This window comes from Balaenoptera musculus, chromosome 14 (assembly GCF_009873245.2).
Source record: "Balaenoptera musculus isolate JJ_BM4_2016_0621 chromosome 14, mBalMus1.pri.v3, whole genome shotgun sequence".
Classification (NCBI taxonomy): domain Eukaryota; kingdom Metazoa; phylum Chordata; class Mammalia; order Artiodactyla; family Balaenopteridae; genus Balaenoptera; species Balaenoptera musculus.
In genome coordinates, this window is record NC_045798.1 from 9,112,504 (window position 1) to 9,129,110 (window position 16,607).

At 47.6% G+C, this 16,607-nt stretch overlaps 1 protein-coding gene across 8 annotated transcripts in view; it reads right to left on the reverse strand.

Moving 5' to 3' along the window:
* HVCN1 (hydrogen voltage gated channel 1) overlaps window positions 1–16,607 on the reverse strand; it is a 28,729-nt gene that overhangs the window by 1,237 nt on the left and 10,885 nt on the right. For all 8 annotated transcript variants that reach the window (XM_036823350.1, XM_036823352.1, XM_036823357.1 and 5 more), the window contains 3 exons: window positions 8,499–8,774; window positions 3,777–3,881; window positions 1,978–2,209 (listed from right to left, as the gene is read on the reverse strand). In XM_036823350.1, coding sequence (XP_036679245.1) covers window positions 1,978–2,209; window positions 3,777–3,881; window positions 8,499–8,774 — 613 coding nt within the window. The remainder of the gene's footprint in view (window positions 1–1,977; window positions 2,210–3,776; window positions 3,882–8,498; window positions 8,775–16,607) is intronic.

Sequence of the window (16,607 nt, forward strand, 5' to 3'; positions counted from 1 at the left end):
AAAAACCTGTATTCCTTACAAATGTATAGCTGGGAAGAGTGGTGACAAGTAAAACGTCATCATGGCTTAAAGGCATCAGAACTAGGAGGGTCAGATTTTTCATTGCTGAGCTACTCAGTACCCAGCTGTGAAATACTTCTTTGGCTTGTCCGGTGTGAGAAATCCTTAAAAATAATCACTGACCAGATGAAGGTTAAGCTCCTTAGCAGGGGGCAGTTCACAACAGTCTTGCTACTTAGCAGCAGTTGTTCAAAAGGCACTAAGTGCAAGCCTGGAAATGCTCAAGCTTGGGGTTGGGACTGTCACTTTGCCAACTTTCTGCCTCCAGAGCTGTGGCCAGTTTAGTTGTCAGGCAATGACCTGCATCTTGGCTTCGGGGCTGGGGGGGCTCCCAAATGCCCACACCACACTGTGGACACGGCCTCAAAGCCTGGGCTGCAGTGAGGCCGCTCCGCCCCTTTCCAAGTGTGAGTGACTGAGTCCAGACCTTCCCCGACACGTGTGGCGCCCACAAGGCCTGGGATTAGCCGTCCCTGGTCCACAGTGTTCCTGGTTGTCTCACTGAATCCGGTTTAGCCTTGTGTTGCTTCAGTCACGCTACTAAATTTGATAGCAATGTAATAACGGGCAATAGCCAGTCCTATGCCTCGCTGCCATTTAGACAAAGAAAATGAACAAATCTCACAACAGTGTGATGTGAGATTACTGGGTAGTAACTGCTTCATGAGTCATAATCAGTCATGGTCTATCTACCTCACATAACCTTTGCACAGAGTATTTTTCTGTTAGATTAGATGAAAAATCGACATAAGCATCTAAAATATTATCTGAAAAGCCTCCATTATTTCCTTTGACAGAACCCAAATAAAGGTTCTTAATAGGCTTTACTTTAATCACTCGATCTGAACTGGCCGCCCACATGCCCGACAGAGTCACTGGCACAGCTCCTTCCCTGGCCGGGTGGCACCACAGCAGGCGGCCGCAGAGCCCAGGAGGCGCGATGGGGCTCACTGTGCCCAGCAGGGGATGGGCCTGCTTCCAACAGGCTGCACTGTCGCTCACTCAGTCTCCTGACAACGACCCACAGCCCGTCGTGTTGGGCACTAGTCTAGGGATTCCCAACCCTGCTGGACACCCAATCACCTGGGGGTGCTTCACAGACAGACACCTCCCTCTGGGCTCCACACCAGACTCTCCACTTAAAGTGTTGAGGGTGATTCTGATGCGGCAAGTCCGAGGACAGGCATTTGATCAACTCTGACTAGTTCGCTGATGGCTGAGCCGCTAACCAGTCACTAGGTCCACATAAAATCACCGCACAAACGGCTTCTCTGAAACAGAGGCTCCCTGCACCAACAGAGAGTGTGTGAGGAAGAGGATCTGTACCTGAAATACGGTAAAGCGGTATTTCCCCAAGTGTGTCCTCCAGAGCCAGAGTCTACAGCACGCTCATAGGTGTTATTTCCTCCCAAAGTGTTGAACTGGTCAACTTGGAAAACAATTACAGTTCTCAGAGCCTTCATCATGCTAACTCGTGTTGTGACTTTCTCAAAGGGGGCAGAGTCTAGTGTACAGCATTTCTCAGCTTCCTTGCTCCCCTTCTGGATGGTGCCCCTCCCAAAGTGGGATGGGGTTTGGTAGAAGACTCCCAGGAAACACCAAATGAAAAACAAAGGTGCTTTGGGAACCAAGCCGGCAGGGATTGATCAGGGATTAGTCTAACCCTTTCCATAAACATCTTTCAGTAATCATAGAAATGAGAGTCTGAAGGAGAAAGGCACTTCCTCTCAGAGCACATGTCCTGGTGTCAATTTGTAGCCACAAAGGTGGCAGTGGGACACCAAATCAGACCACTGCATGTTTCTCTTGGTTGCCAGGAGGAGGACCAGGGCCTCTGCGCCCCTTCCAGGCTCCACCCACTGTCCCATCCCCCGTCCCCCCCCCCCCCCCACCAGCCCAGGAGCGCAGGGGACGTACCGTTGATGATCCGGGCCACCCGCCACAGGCGGAGCAGTATCAGCAGCCCTAGAGCCTCAAACTCATGCTCCCGGAAAAGGAGGACAACGTCGAGGACGAAGGAAACCACCACGATGATGGCGTCCAGGATTTCAAACTTGTGGTGAAAGAACTCCAAGCGGAAGACAAATATTTTAAAGAAAATCTCCATCATAAAAAAGGTCAAGATGGCAATGCTCATGTAGTGGAACACCTGAAGAGGACAAGGAGACACAGTGAGAGTAGACTCAGGCTGTCATGGGCTGGGGCAGGTCACACGGACGAGGTGCCCGGCCACCGAGAGAATCCATTCATTTGACCAATCCCAAATTCCTGCCAGCACCGGGCGCTGTTGTCGGGCCGGACTGTGGCTGGGAACAGCACACACGTTGCTCTCTGAAGGGCAGTGGGGCAATGGCAGTTGAAAACATCCACCATGCCCTTTGGCCCTGCAAAGCTCACGCGTGCACAAAGACAGTAAGGATGTTTACTGCACATCATTTGCAGAACAGAAGATTTTCTACATTGTTTGGAGAACAACAGAAATGTCCACTAGACTAGGGCACTTGTTAAATGCATTATGGTACCTCCACGTGGAGCATTACGCAATTGTTCAAAAGACCAAGGCTGATCTGTATGTATCTACTAGAAATGATGGTAAGATGGTAAGTGAAGAGAGTTCCCAGATCTTGATTTATAAATACTAGCCTTCACTAAAGTAACCTTTTCCATTCTGGGGCAGGGGAAGTTCGAATGACCTGGGACATCATCCGGGGCCAGAAAGCAAGGAAACGCTCAAGGGCTATGGAGTCATGTCAAGAGGACAGAGCAGTCAGCTCGAAGAGGCTCACAGTGACCAAATTTGGGACAGTTTGGATATTTAGTATTTAGGGGTGAAGTGCCGTGATGTCTAACTTACTTTCGAATGGTCAGACAAAAACAGATGGGTGTGGGGTGTGTTTGTGGATATGTATATATATATAAAGAAAGCAAATACAGCAAAATGTGTATTTGCCACTTTTCCTAATAAAAAGTAAAGAAAAAGGCACAAGACAGTGAGTATAGGAGGTATATTACTGATTCTACTAAACAACAGAGGGAGAGGAAAGATAATCATCTATCTATGGGAGGACTTGGGTTGGCACAGACGAAAACGTTAACGGCTGCCGTGGTGAAAGGGGCCACGAGTAGGAAGGAGGTTTAATATTTTCTGCCTGCTCTTTTACCATTTGAAAAGACATTTTTGCACTGTCCACTGAATTTTTTTCAAAGGGTGTGGGGAGATGCTTTTAAGCCCCCGGCCTTCTCCCCTGTTACTGGTGATGGGCCGCACAGTGCATTTTCAGTGTGTCCACTGCCCTTCGGGTGAATGTCTGGGATGGGCTCAGGCAGGAACTGTGAATCAGGGAATAAATGGTGGGCACATCTCCCCAGATGGCTCCAGCACAGGGACCACGTCAGAATGTTGACAGGAGGAAAAACAGCTCGTCCTCCTCTGGGGGATGGGGAGGAATCATGCTCCTGGTTTGAGAATCAGTGACAAACTCCAGCTCAGTGGTCTAGGATAGCTCAAGGTTCAAGCCATCAAGTGACTTGAGGAGGTTTCCTGCTTGTAGTAAATTCATATCTATAATTGGGAAAGGAAGACATTTTCTCTGCTCTTTGACTGAAAGCACCCAATCAAACTACTCTCAAATAAGGCCTGGTTACTCCAAGGCAGGTGCTGCCCCACTCTGCCCACCCACAGAGTGAACCACATTAAAGGGCTGCGGACACACTACCCTGGCGGCATAGTTGTTCTTGTCAGGCTGGATGATCTTCAGGTCCAGAACGAGCTCGGCGAGCACCAGGAGGGCATCCAGAACGACCAGGCAGATGATGATAACCTGTGGACCAAGGGAAGAAGCAAGAAACATGAGACCTAAATGGGGACCCTCCTCCTTTCATCTTTAAGGGCTGGAAACATCTGAGTGGAACCACTGGGGAAAGATGCCAAGGATGGTAGGCCACTGCCCACAGCCCGAGCGTCCTGCAGGGAGCCTGCTGGGGGCCAGCTCCTCTCGACAGGAGCCCCTTCTTCCAGCCCTGGGCAGTGCCTGTCCTCCTAAAGCCTCCGTGTGGCTCACTGAGTGACCCTCGGTCACCACTGGTCTTTCTCTTACTCGTAAATTCACTGCTTCTCAGCATCTCTCAAACCAAACTGCTAATTCCTAGATGGCAAAAAATACTAAAGTTTCTACAAGTGTTTATTTTTCTAGTTCTGGGGATTGCTCTTGCCAGGGTACGCCCAGAACAGATGCTTAATAAGCAATTTAAAATTTAAAACATCCAGCCTCAGAGATATGGCCTCCTCCAGGCAGCTGGGTTAGAGTGACGTCCACTGTGCCCATGAAACAGCTTCTGGCTGGAGCCATGAGGTACCCACCCCAACTCCCATGTGCTCGCTGGGAGTGAAGGGGGAGGGAGTCCTGCATCTCCTGGAGAACAGAGAAGAGCTGCTGTAGGAAAGACAATCCGGTGGGTTTTGTGACCTGCTGGATGGGGGAGGAAGGTGAGGACCAGGGTGAAGTGAGTGGGTGGTCTTATCGATGGCAGTGGCGGTAGTCATGGTGACGGAGGTGGTGATGATGGTGAGGACATTAGAGGTGGGATGGAGGTGATGGCATTTGGGGAGACCCTGGGGATGACATGGTGGTGGTGGAAATGGCAGCAATGGGAGGAACCCCAAAGGACACTGTGTGACCCTTCTCTTCCCTTGGAAATACTGGACCATCACTTACTTCCCCCAGGGCCTTGCCTCTTACACTCTCAGGTAGATAGATTTTGACCACTGAAAATTAATCTGCCATTATCTTGGCAGTTTCTACAGTTTCAGGATGAAATTAAGTTCAGGCCTATAAAGAGTGGACTATTAAACCTTTTGACCATTTCAACCTGTAGTAATTATTTCAGTAATTAAAGTATTTGATGACATGGTTTATTGTGAAAACTGTATGGCAAAGTGCTTTGTAATGAAGTTTTCAGACAAATCCAAATTCAGTAGCTTAGTAAAGGTTCAAGGGACTTCCCTGGTGGCTCAGTGGTTAAGAATCCGCCTGCCAATGCAGGGTACATGGGTTTGATCCCTGGTCCGGGAAGATGCCACATGCCACAGAGCAACTAAGCCTGTGCACCACAACTACTGAGCCTGCGAGCCACAACTACTAAGCCCGTGTGCCACAACTACTGAAGCCCGCGCACCTAGAGCCCGTGCTCCGCAATAAGAGAAGCCACCGCAATGAGAAGCCCGCGCACTGCAACGAAGAGTAGCCCCCGCTCGCCACAACTAGAGAAAGCCCGCGCGCAGCAACGAAGACCCAACGCAGCCAAAAAAAGACTCAAGCCTCAGGTGAGGTCTTTCTTTCCTTCTTTCTTTCCTCCCTCCCTCTTTGGGTTTTAGACCTAAAGGGATCTAAGAGCTCATCTGGTCTAAAACCAAGGCACAGAGTTATTAAAAACAGACTGAATATTCAGCCATAAAAAAAGAATGAAAGCACTGACACATGCTACAATGTGGATGAACCTAGAAAATCTTATGCTAAGTGAAAGAAGCCCAACACAAAAGACCACATATATTTTATGATTCCACTTATATGAAATGTCCGGAATAGGCAAATCAATAGAGACAGAAAGTAGATTAGTGTTTATCGGGGATTGGGGGTTATTGTTTAATGGGTACTAGATCTCTTTTTGGGATGATGGAAATGTTCTGGAACTAGATAGTGGCTGACGGTTGGACAACATTGTGAATGTACTAAATAAATGCCACTGAATTATTCACTTTAAAATGATTAACTTTATGTGAATCTCACCTCAATTTTAAGAAGTGAGAGAGAGAGCCAAGGTCACAAACTATAAAGCCCAGGTCCCAACCGCAGCCTCTATGAACTAATCCCTAAGGCCCTGAATTTGCCAGTTCACAAGGCAGTGCTAGTTCTGAAGGGAGCCACATCACAAAGAAAAATGCTGAGAATTCAGGGAAGCTGGTTAATTCCAAATTGTCACTGGAAAATGGCCGTGCCTAGCCTCAGCATGCAGCAGCGCAGAGCGCGGACGGTGGGGCAGCCGGTCCTGGGCCGGCTCCCCCGTTAGCCTGGACTTCGGGCACAGCTCTCAACTCCACTGAGCCTCAGCGTTAACTCTAAGCTTCAGCTTCCTTCAGGGGATAATGGGGTTGGCCACATTTTCTACCCTGAGTGACAGGGGGAGCATCGTGTGAGATAATGTGTGAGGAGCGCTCAGCAGAGGGCCCGGCCATGGTGAGCAGGTAATAAAAGTGAGGCTCCTGGCCTTCCTGGCCATCCTCCCGTAGCCCAGCTACCCTGTCCGTCTGTGGTTTCCACAGAGGCCTGACTCACCCCAAATTCTCTCCCTTGGTTGGTTGTGCCATTCTGTGGGAGAAGTGACAACAGTTAACTATATATCATGTCACCTCGGTCACCTCAAACCATGGGAATAGGTGGAGACTGCACCCAAGAAAGGGATTCCAGAATCTTCTTGTATGCTGATTCTATCTGCAGAGATCAAACCCTTAAACCCTTAACCCCTACTCCAAGGTGGCCTCCCTGCTTCTTCTCTGGGCGCCTCTACAAACTGCTCATGTCAACCCCTCCCCACCCCCAAACTCAGAACCTTCGATGGCTGTCCACTGCCCACGGATGGCCTTCCGGTGCCTCCTCTCCCTCTACTGGATACATATAAGCCACGTGGACCCTTCTCAAATCCTCGAATACTGAAGACCCTCTCCTCCCCCCGGCCCTTTGCAAACACGGCCCCCTCTGCCTGGGAAGCTCCTCCCCTCCCATCCACAGAGCTCATTCCTGCCCAACCTTGAGGTGTCAGGTGAAATGTCACCTCCTCTGCCACACGTCCCCCACCTCACATCCCAGGTCGGGTCTCCCCCACCCCCAAGATCTCTCAGAGCCCCCTTCAGTTTCCCTACAGAGGACTTCTCTCCACTTGATTCCAGCATCTGTCTGATTACTGGAATGCCCACCTCTTCACGGACCATTAATCCTCCAAGAGTGAGGGCAGGGACATGCCCACCACGCTCACTGCTGTACCCCTGGCACATAGTAGAAGCTAAGAAGCGACTGCTGAGTGAATGAATAAACATCTCTACTCTGCTTTCCCCCAGAGCCACGTGCCCCTGGGGGGCCCGGTCAGGAGAGGTGGGACCTCCCAAGGGCTCCCCTTGCAGCTGGAAGGAAGCTGGCTCCTTCCTTCTCTCCTGAATTTGACGGTTTGGGAGTTCAACACCAACAACTTAACACCAGAAGTCTTCTCTTCTGTCAGAGCCACAGAGGAAAGCACTAAGCTGTCAGGAGTGCTGTGTTGCCTGCTTTGTTTCTCTAAGTCACACGAGAGTGGAAAAAAAAAGACTAAAATAATTCCTTCTTTCTATTTTACCATGGAACAAAGTCAGTGACGGGAGAGGCAAGGGCTGCTTCTCTCTGCTTCCAGGGGGGGACATCAGCTCTAGGGAGGGGATGGAGTCTCGTAGTTATCCCTGCAGCAGGGACCCCAAAATGGCTCCGTTCAGGGACTGGGCTGACAAGGAGCCTCCTGCTTTCTCCTGGGACTCAGAACATGTTCCAGACACCTGCCTGCCCACATCGGGGACATGGGGTGGGGTTCAGACAGGGCTGGCCAGACTCCACCCGCGTTTGTCCTTCAAAATCGGCAGATGTTGGGACAGACGTTGAACCCTGTAGAAGTCCCATTCCCTTTGCTATTCTTTGAAGTCTGCATCTCCCTCTCAGGGTCTCCCCATAACCACACCTGGAGGCTGGCAGTGGGTTAAGCAAGGCAGATATTTTTGGCATCACTTCACAAAAGAAGAGACTGCCCCCCCCTCCCCGGTCTCCTTTGTGTGTGTGTGGTAAATTTTGCATAACATAAAATTTACCATTTTAACTATTTTAAAGTTGGCATAAAGTTCAGAGGCATTAAGCACATTCACAAGGTTGTGCAACCATCACCACTATCTAGTTCCGGAACGTTTTCATTCCTGCAAATGGAAACTCTGTATCCATTAAGCAGTCACTCCCCCCCTTCCATTCCCTCCAATCTGCTGTCTCTGTGGATTTACGTGTTCTGACTTTTCATATAAATGGAATTATAAGACATGTGGCCTTTTGTGTCTGGCTTCTTCCACTTAGGATCACGTTGACAAGGTTCATCCAAATTGTAGCATGTGTCAGTGCTTCAGTCCTTTTTATGGCTGAGGACAGATAGATCACATTTTGTTTATCCATTCATCAGGTGATGAACTTTAATTGACTTTTGCATTAGGACTTAGTTGGCCCCAGACCACATGGGACCTGCCCAGCACATGGTCAGTGCTCGGTAGATGTGTGTGGAGTGAAGAAGCTGGTGGCAGAGATGGGCCCCCACCCTGCCCTCGTGACTCTTCGCTGACGGCTCTGCCCCACCCCAGGCATCTCGGGCCTCTGCCCACCTACCTGAAACCTGTGGGCGCTGAAGAGCTTCCTCAAAGTGGTCCTGAAGTCGAGGCGGGGCCTGGGCAGGGGGGCAGGCGCCGTGGTAGGATCAGCAGCTCTGCCCTCCTCGCCCGAGGCCGGTGTGGGCGGCGGCTGCTCCTCCTCCTCCTCCTCTTCATTCTCCCACTTCTTGTAGTTGATGTTCCACGCGTGGTAGTCGTCCCCAACGACCGTGAAGTGCTTTAAGAACTTGCTCATCCTCTCGGCGGGAGCCACCTTGGCCCTGCGGGTGACTGCCTGAAGGGAGGGGACAGAGAGGAAGCGCCCAGGTGGCCCGTCTGTCACTCTGGGGGAGCAGGGCCCCCGCTGGGCCGGGCCACGGGGTGAAGACAGTCCCCGTGCTCAGAGCACCGTGCAAGCACAGACCATGAGGTCACAGTGGTTTCTCGTGCATTTATTTTTGGAATCCAGGGTCTCAGGGCCGGTGAGGCAACAGGAAACCCCAGATTCCGTCAGGCCTGCCACTGTGGTCTGGTTGGCAGTAACCAACAGGAGAGGTACTGCCACCCAGTCGCAAAACACCCACCATGGGCCCTCATGTAAATACTGGAAGAGCAGCCCATGGTTCAGAGACATCACAACCTAAAACCCCAGAGGTGAGAGTTGGCAGGGCGGGGAGAGGGCAAAGGCAAAAGTAAAAGTACCCAAAGTTTCACACAAAAGTGAAGCCACCCTCCCCGCCTTCCATGCCACAGATCAGTCCTGGAAAGGTCTGAGCAGCAAGCGGACTTTTCCTAAGTTCAGCCAGTGCTGTTTTAAATACATTATGGACAGTTGTTTAAAGACGGATGACTTCAAAGCAAAAAAGCAAATATCCCCCCATTCCTTTGCCCAACTTACCCTACCACACATCAAATTTTTTATAAAGTTCAATAATGAAAACTTTCAGGTATGTTTATAAGAATAGGCAATATGATCAGCATAACAGGAAAAAAGAGCCCAAAACAGACCCAGGTCCCTGTGGGAACCTGGATGTGATGGCAATGGCCGTCCAGATCAGTGAGAAAACACTGGAGAGGTTAGGATATCTGGCTTTCCCAACAGGGGAAAAAAAAATCCCTACCTCACACCACACACAGAATAAATTTCAGTTGTATTAACCTATATAAATGTATTTTAAAAAACTTTAAAAGCCTTAGAACAAAATACAGACAAGTATCTTTATGACCTCAGGTCTGGGAAGGATTGCTTAAATAAGACACAAAACACAAAAGAAATGGATAGACCTAACTCATCAAAGCTAAAAACCTTTATCTCTCGCTCTCTCTTTCTCACACACACATCTGTACAAAGTCAGATACACCACAGACTGGGAGTAAATATTTCCAATGTATTTGATAGACAAAGATTTTAGTGTCCAGAATATATAAAGAAATCTTACCAAAAAAATACAACTCCATGTAAAATTAGGTACTGGATATTAACAGGCAGGTCACATGAGAGGAAACCCAGGTGGCCAAGACACTCAACTTCACTAATATTCAGGAAAATGTGAATTGACGTAACAATCACATAGCTTTTTGTTCCTCACGCTGGCAAGAATTTAAGTCTACAATAGCAAATGTTGGTGAATGTGTGAAGCAATGGGGGTCTCCTGAACCCTGAAGACAGGAACAGACACTGGCACCACTATTTTTGGAAGCAATCTGGCATTGTTTTGTCAAGATGAAGCTGTACTAGTTAATGATCTAGTAATCCCACCCCTAGATGGGCTTCAAAGAGAAACTCACCCATATGTACTCAAATCAGTAACATGTTCAAGAATGTTCACAGCAAATGTTCACCTAAATGGTAGGAGATAGAGAAGTGAATTTTCTCTATTCATATGATGGAATTCTATACACAGTTAAAATGAATGAACTACGTCTCTGTGTATCACTGATGACATCCACGTGTACCCCCTCAGCAGTACTGAACACAGTAGATCACTCCCTTTCTTCAAAAACTTCCTTCATTGGCATCTGGGATTCCACACTCTCCTAGTTTTCTTCCTACGTCAATGGCCACAAAATATTACTATATATTGTTTTCGGAATGTGTAAAATGTGAGCATAAACATACAAAAGAATGGGATTTCTGATTCTGACCATGATACAGTAACTGGTATAAACAACTATACCAGTTAGAGCAACTGCCATAAAATTAACTATACCAGTTAAAGCAACTGCCATAAGACTAGATAAACTATAAAACTGGATAAAATATATGAAATTTACTGTGATCCCTGAGAGAAGAGAAACAAATGAGATGAGCCCCGCAATCACCTGCCTGGAAGTACTTTCTGGATTGTGGAGACAAAGATTATAGTTCAGGGCTATTGAACTTTCCTTCCTCAGGAATTTGTGTGTCAAGGTACCAGAGAAAAGGAAGCAGCACAGAGAAGAAACTCAAAAAATTGGACTTTGGCTGAGTCCTAAAATTCACATGTGCAGAGCAAGACTCCATGAGGCAGGGCAAAATATAACTTTCAGGGAAAAAAAAAAAAAACTCTTGGGGAACTGTGAGCTGAACAACTACCAGTTACACAGGGCTGGGTTAGGAGATCTGAGTTCCAAACAGCTAGAGTAGAGAGATCTTGTTGAACACTCTGAGCATTCAGTAGAAATTCCAAAAAAGCCATGCTTTATAAGTAGACCTAATCTAGCCCTCCAGTCAGGGCTACCTTAGACCTCTCCCAACTATGCTTAAAAATAAGGCTTTTTAAAAAGATCAAACTTATCCCTAAGTAAATTAACTGCCAGTTGGAACAAAACTCAAAAGTGCTCTTTTGAAGAAGACAGCGAAACACCCTCAACAACATAACATTCATAATGTCCAACATATAATAAAAAATTACTAGGCAGATAAATAAGCAGAAAAAATGTGGCCATAACCAATAGAAAAATTAGCTTAATAGCTCAAAAGGGACAGAGATAATGGAATTGGCCAATGGAGACTTGAAAATAGCTATTCTAAATATATTCAAGGATTTCAAGGAAAACATGAACTTAATGAGGGAACAAATGGAGAATCTCAAAAGAGAAATGGAAACTATAAAAAAGATCCAAATGGATACTCTAGAACAGAAAAATACATATGAAATGAAAAATCATTGGATGGGCTTAATAGCTGATTACATGCTGCAGAAGAAAAGTTCAGTGAACTAAAAGATAAAAAATTGAAACTATCCAGTGGAAGCATGGAGAGAAAAAAGACTGGGGGTGGGGGGAAGAATAGAGCCTCAGGGACAATATTAAGTGGCCTAATATACATGTACCTGGAGTACCAAAAGGAGATGAGAGGAAAAATATTTGGAGGAATAATGGCTGAAGAAAATTTCCAAATTTGATGGAAAAATATAAACACGTATATACAAGAGTCCATGTCCCCAGAGTATCATGTGACATCTGACCTAGAGCAGAAGCCCATCAAGTGCCTGTTGGCTGAGGGCACTGGTGCCCTGTCTCCCACGCCAGCCCTCCAATTGCTGGGTTCCCAGGGCTGGCCAAGGGCCAGGTCCACAGATGTCCTAAGTCTCTCTGGGTGGCTACTGGCCATAATCCGCCCCCCTCAAAACACCTCACCTAGCAGATGGAAACCTCCTGTACTAGTTCTCAGCATGGTGGGAACCTCAGGGTGCTTTGCAAAAACCACATTTTATATTTCATACAGGAAAGGACATTTTTTTGGACACTTTGCACCCAGTAAAGAAGCACCTTTCAGTAATTTGGGATGAAAATATTTATGGCACCCAGCAGAGCACAAAACAACTCTGGTTTTAAGTCAAAAATCTGTCATTCCGGAAGCAGAAAAGTTCCAGAAAAGGGCAAAGATCATGAAAACGTTGTGGGCCTCAGCAACTTCACCACCCACTCTGGACTCTCAGCTCTCGGGATCCCCCCACCTTGCCTGGGTGGGACGGAAGGACTGACTCAGTGAGTTACGGGGACCACTGGCCTCAGTGCCTAGCCTGGAGCAGCCCCTCTGTAAGCACCGGCTGGTATTATTATTCCTCAACAACAAAAACTCTCACCTCCACTCCTCCAACTTCATCATCACCCGTGGATATCTTGTTTCTCTGGTTACTAGCCCCGCTGCCTGCTCTGCAACCCCCAGACTATTTAGTTACATGAACTGAAAGATTCCTTTTCTGGCTGAAGCTATATAGATAGAGCTGTTTCTTTCACGTGCAACCCGGAGAATCTAGATCAGTGGAGGCCCTGGCACTGGACACCCCCATCTCCATCTCCCCTGCATTAACCCTTGCTGTCCCAATATATCCTGGCATTGCTCTCTCTGGGGTCACCTTTCCGTATCAAAGCCCACAACTATGGTTCCAGCTGGACTGGACTGTATCCTCTCACACTGTGGACTTGGTTCTGTCTGACAATCTCGCCTCTTGATTTTTCTCCCATCTCCGGCCTCCCTTCCTGTACCATGTCCCTGCCCCCACGCCACCGGAAGTCCTCAAGTCCCCAACCCTGAGCTTGTCCTGGCACAGGGCAACTCTCTCCCTTCGGTGGTCTCTACCCACCTGTGTTTTCAATGCTGCTCAGGTGCAAATCAGTCTCCAGCTTGCTGTCTGATATCCTGCCAGGTCATTAGTTGCTATGACCCAAACTGAAATAATTTCTTATCTTTCCCCCCAAATCCACTCTTCCTTACATGTTCCCCTAGGTCATGGTGTCACATCCACCCTGCTGCTCAAGCCAAGAACTAAAGATCATCCTTGGCTCCTCTCTCTCCGTCAATCTAACCTCCTAAACACCACTCATGCTGCACCTTCTCTTCTCCGTCTAACTCTCTCCTACCGCTCTCACCTCTTGCCAGGACGCCAGCACCAGCCTCCTCACTCAGCCTCCTGCCTCTGACCCTTTCCCCACCCAGTGGTGGCCAGGGTCACCTTTCCCCAATGCTGGTCTGGCTGTGTCCCTGCCCTCGCCTATCCTCCCTCTCTTCCCATTACCTTCAGTCCCTCCACCCTCACCCAGTGCCAACCGCTGCCTTCAGGACAAGGTCAAAGCTCTCTTGGTCTCCTCCCCAGCCTCCGTCACACTCCAGTTACACCAACTGCATTGCGGTCTAGAATAAACCATGCTCTCTCTTGCTTCCAGGACTTCACACGGCCTGCCCCCTGCCTAGAATACCCTCCCTCACCTGTCTCACCCTAGTTCTCTTTCAAGTCTTACAGACGTCAATTTTACCTCCCCTGGGAGGTCTTCCTTAACCGCCGCCCACTGGGTGAGGGTCCTTCCTCTACTTCCCCATCAAGCCACTCACTAACAAACACTGTGACATCTCAAGGTTGTCTGTCTCCGGCACTGGTCTGTGAACTCTGGGAGGGCAGATGCTCTTCCTCCTCCAGTCACAGGGAGGGGCTCAATAAGTATTTAATAAATGCATTAACAACAAAACTGCAGGAGCTACCCATCAAAGGTAATCGCCTACTTCTAGTTTACACATGACAGGTATTATATTTGAAAAATTACTACCTGGGAAAGAGGGGGAAAACAAGAAAAACAGACCCACGATTGATGGAGAAGAAAACGTTCTTGTGAATGTCTATTCTTACAGACTCTGAAGCTGCCATCTGTAGGAGGGGGAAGTCCCTATTTCATGGTCATCCAACAATCACTGAAAAAGGTACTTTTAAAGAAAGTCAGCTGACTCTTGATTCCCAGGGCCTAATATCCCCTAAGTCCCCATTTCCCCATTCCGTCCCACAGCCTACTTTTAGGGACCTGATTTGCTTATTAATCAATACTCGTACCCCAAACAAGACACAACAGCAGCAACATCTATTATTGCTGATTGTTTATTATTTGTTGTATCAGCACACCGGTAAGTTCCTTAAATGCACCATTTCATTTTAATTCCTAACACCCCTCTGAGGTCGAAGCCATCATTTTGAGTCTGGGTGTAAAAGGTGCCTTGCCCAAAGTCATACACTCAGAAAATGGCAGAGCCAGGATATGCCCTTGAGCTGTATGACCTGGAGCCCCTGTGTTAGAAGACATGGCTGAGAAAAAGCCAGGCAGCCCGTGACCGGAGATCTGCCTGTTAGGAGGGTGCAGTGGGATGAATTGTGGCTGCCCCCAAATTCATGTCCATCTGAAACCTCAGAACATGACCTTGCTTGGAATACAGGCCTTTGCAGATGTAATTAGTTAAAGATCTTGCTGGGAATTCCCTGGTGGTCCAGAGATTAGGACTCCGTGCTTTCGCTGCCGAGGGCCTGGGTTCAATCCCTGGTCAGGGAACTAATATCCTGCAAGCCACACAGTGAGGCCAAAAAAAAGATCTTGCAATAAAACCATTCTGGATTTAGGGTGGACCCTAAATCCAGTGACTGGTGTCCTTATAAGAAAAGGAGAGGACACACAGAGGAGAAGGCCACGAGAAGATGGAGGCAGAGATTGGAGTGATGCATCAACAAGCCAAGGAATGCCAAGAATTGCCAAGGATTGCCAGCAACCACTAGAAGCTATGAGAAAGGGATGGAACAGATCCTCCCTCTGAGCCTCCCTCTAACCCAGCCAATACCCTGATTTTAGAACTCTGGACTTCAGAACTGAGAGAATAAATTTCTGTTGTTTTAAGCCATCTGGTTTGTGGTCATTTGTTATGGCAACCCCAGGAAGCTAATACAGAGGGTGTGTGTCTGAGTCAGCCCAAGGGTACTACTACAGACCATGTGCTCTCTCTCTCTCTCTCATCTTCGTGGGCCACACATCCATCCTGCATTCCTGGGAGAAAGCAGCCTCCTTTGGAGGTCACAAAACCACTTGTTTCTTTTTGCTTGCAGCTTATAGGCCACCTCCATCCCCTCTTGCTCTCACTTGATGCTGACAAAAATCCTGAGAAGTAGGTAGGACAGGGAGGTGTGGTCTCTCCATTCTACAGAAGGGGAAACTGAAGTTTGGGGAGGGGAGACCTACTGCCCAAAGTCACCTGGTGTGGCAGGGTGACAGAGATGGGGGGAGGAAGGCACTCCCCTACACTACCTGGTGGGCAAGGAAATGGGTACATCCTTCTTAGGAGGGCAATGAGGCAGTTTCATCTTTTGAAAAAATATTTGAGTCTCTCCAATGTGCCAGGCATGGGAGCAAAGGAGAATCAGCCTTAAACCAGTTTCTATCAAAATTTTAAATGTCATTGTTTGACCTGACAAGGGACTCACACATGAGCAAAAAGACACTCACGCATAATGCTCACTGCAGACCTGCTACAACCTCAAGGTCCATGGTTAAATACACTGTGGTAGACCACACTATGGAATACCACACAGCTGTTAAGAATGCAGTACGTCAGCGTGGCTGTACGTACTGACATAGAAAGGTGTCTTTCATCTATGATCAAGTAAAAACCAGCATATTACAGATCAAAATGTATAATGCCATTTTTGTTAAAAACAAAATCAACAACCCAAACCAAGTGGTTACCTCTATGAAGGGATAGGGATTGGGATTGGGTTGGAGGGTGAAGAGAAACTTTCTTTTTTTTTTCCTATTAGGTTTAACCATAAGAAATAGTCATTTATGTAATGAGATCTAACCTGCAGAGAATGAAGTATTTGGGGGGAGTGGGGAGGGAGGGAGAATGAAAAAAAATATATATATATACATACACATACAGACACACACACATATATCTAATGTATACATAACTGGAATCCCTGAATAAGAAAACCAAAACAATGAAGCAGAATGGTTCAAGATATAATTCAAGAAAACTTTCCTGCAATAAGACTTTTTAAAAAATGACCATTTTGGGGGACTTCCCTGGTGGTCCAGTGAGTACGACTCCACACTCCCAATGCAAGGGCCTGGGTTCGATCCCTGGTCAGGCAACTAGATCCCGCATGCATGCCGCAACTAAGAAGCCCATGTGAAGCAACTGAGAAGCCCACATGCCGTAACTAAGACCAGGTGCAGCCAAAATAAATAAATAAATAAATATTAAAAAAAATTTTTTTTTAAATGACCATTTTTGTAGGTCAAAATTGGTAGAAACTGACAATTTCATGTGGTTCAACCTAATATATACTGTTTGTTGTTTTAATTTCTTACACTGAGAACTTGTTGGTGTACA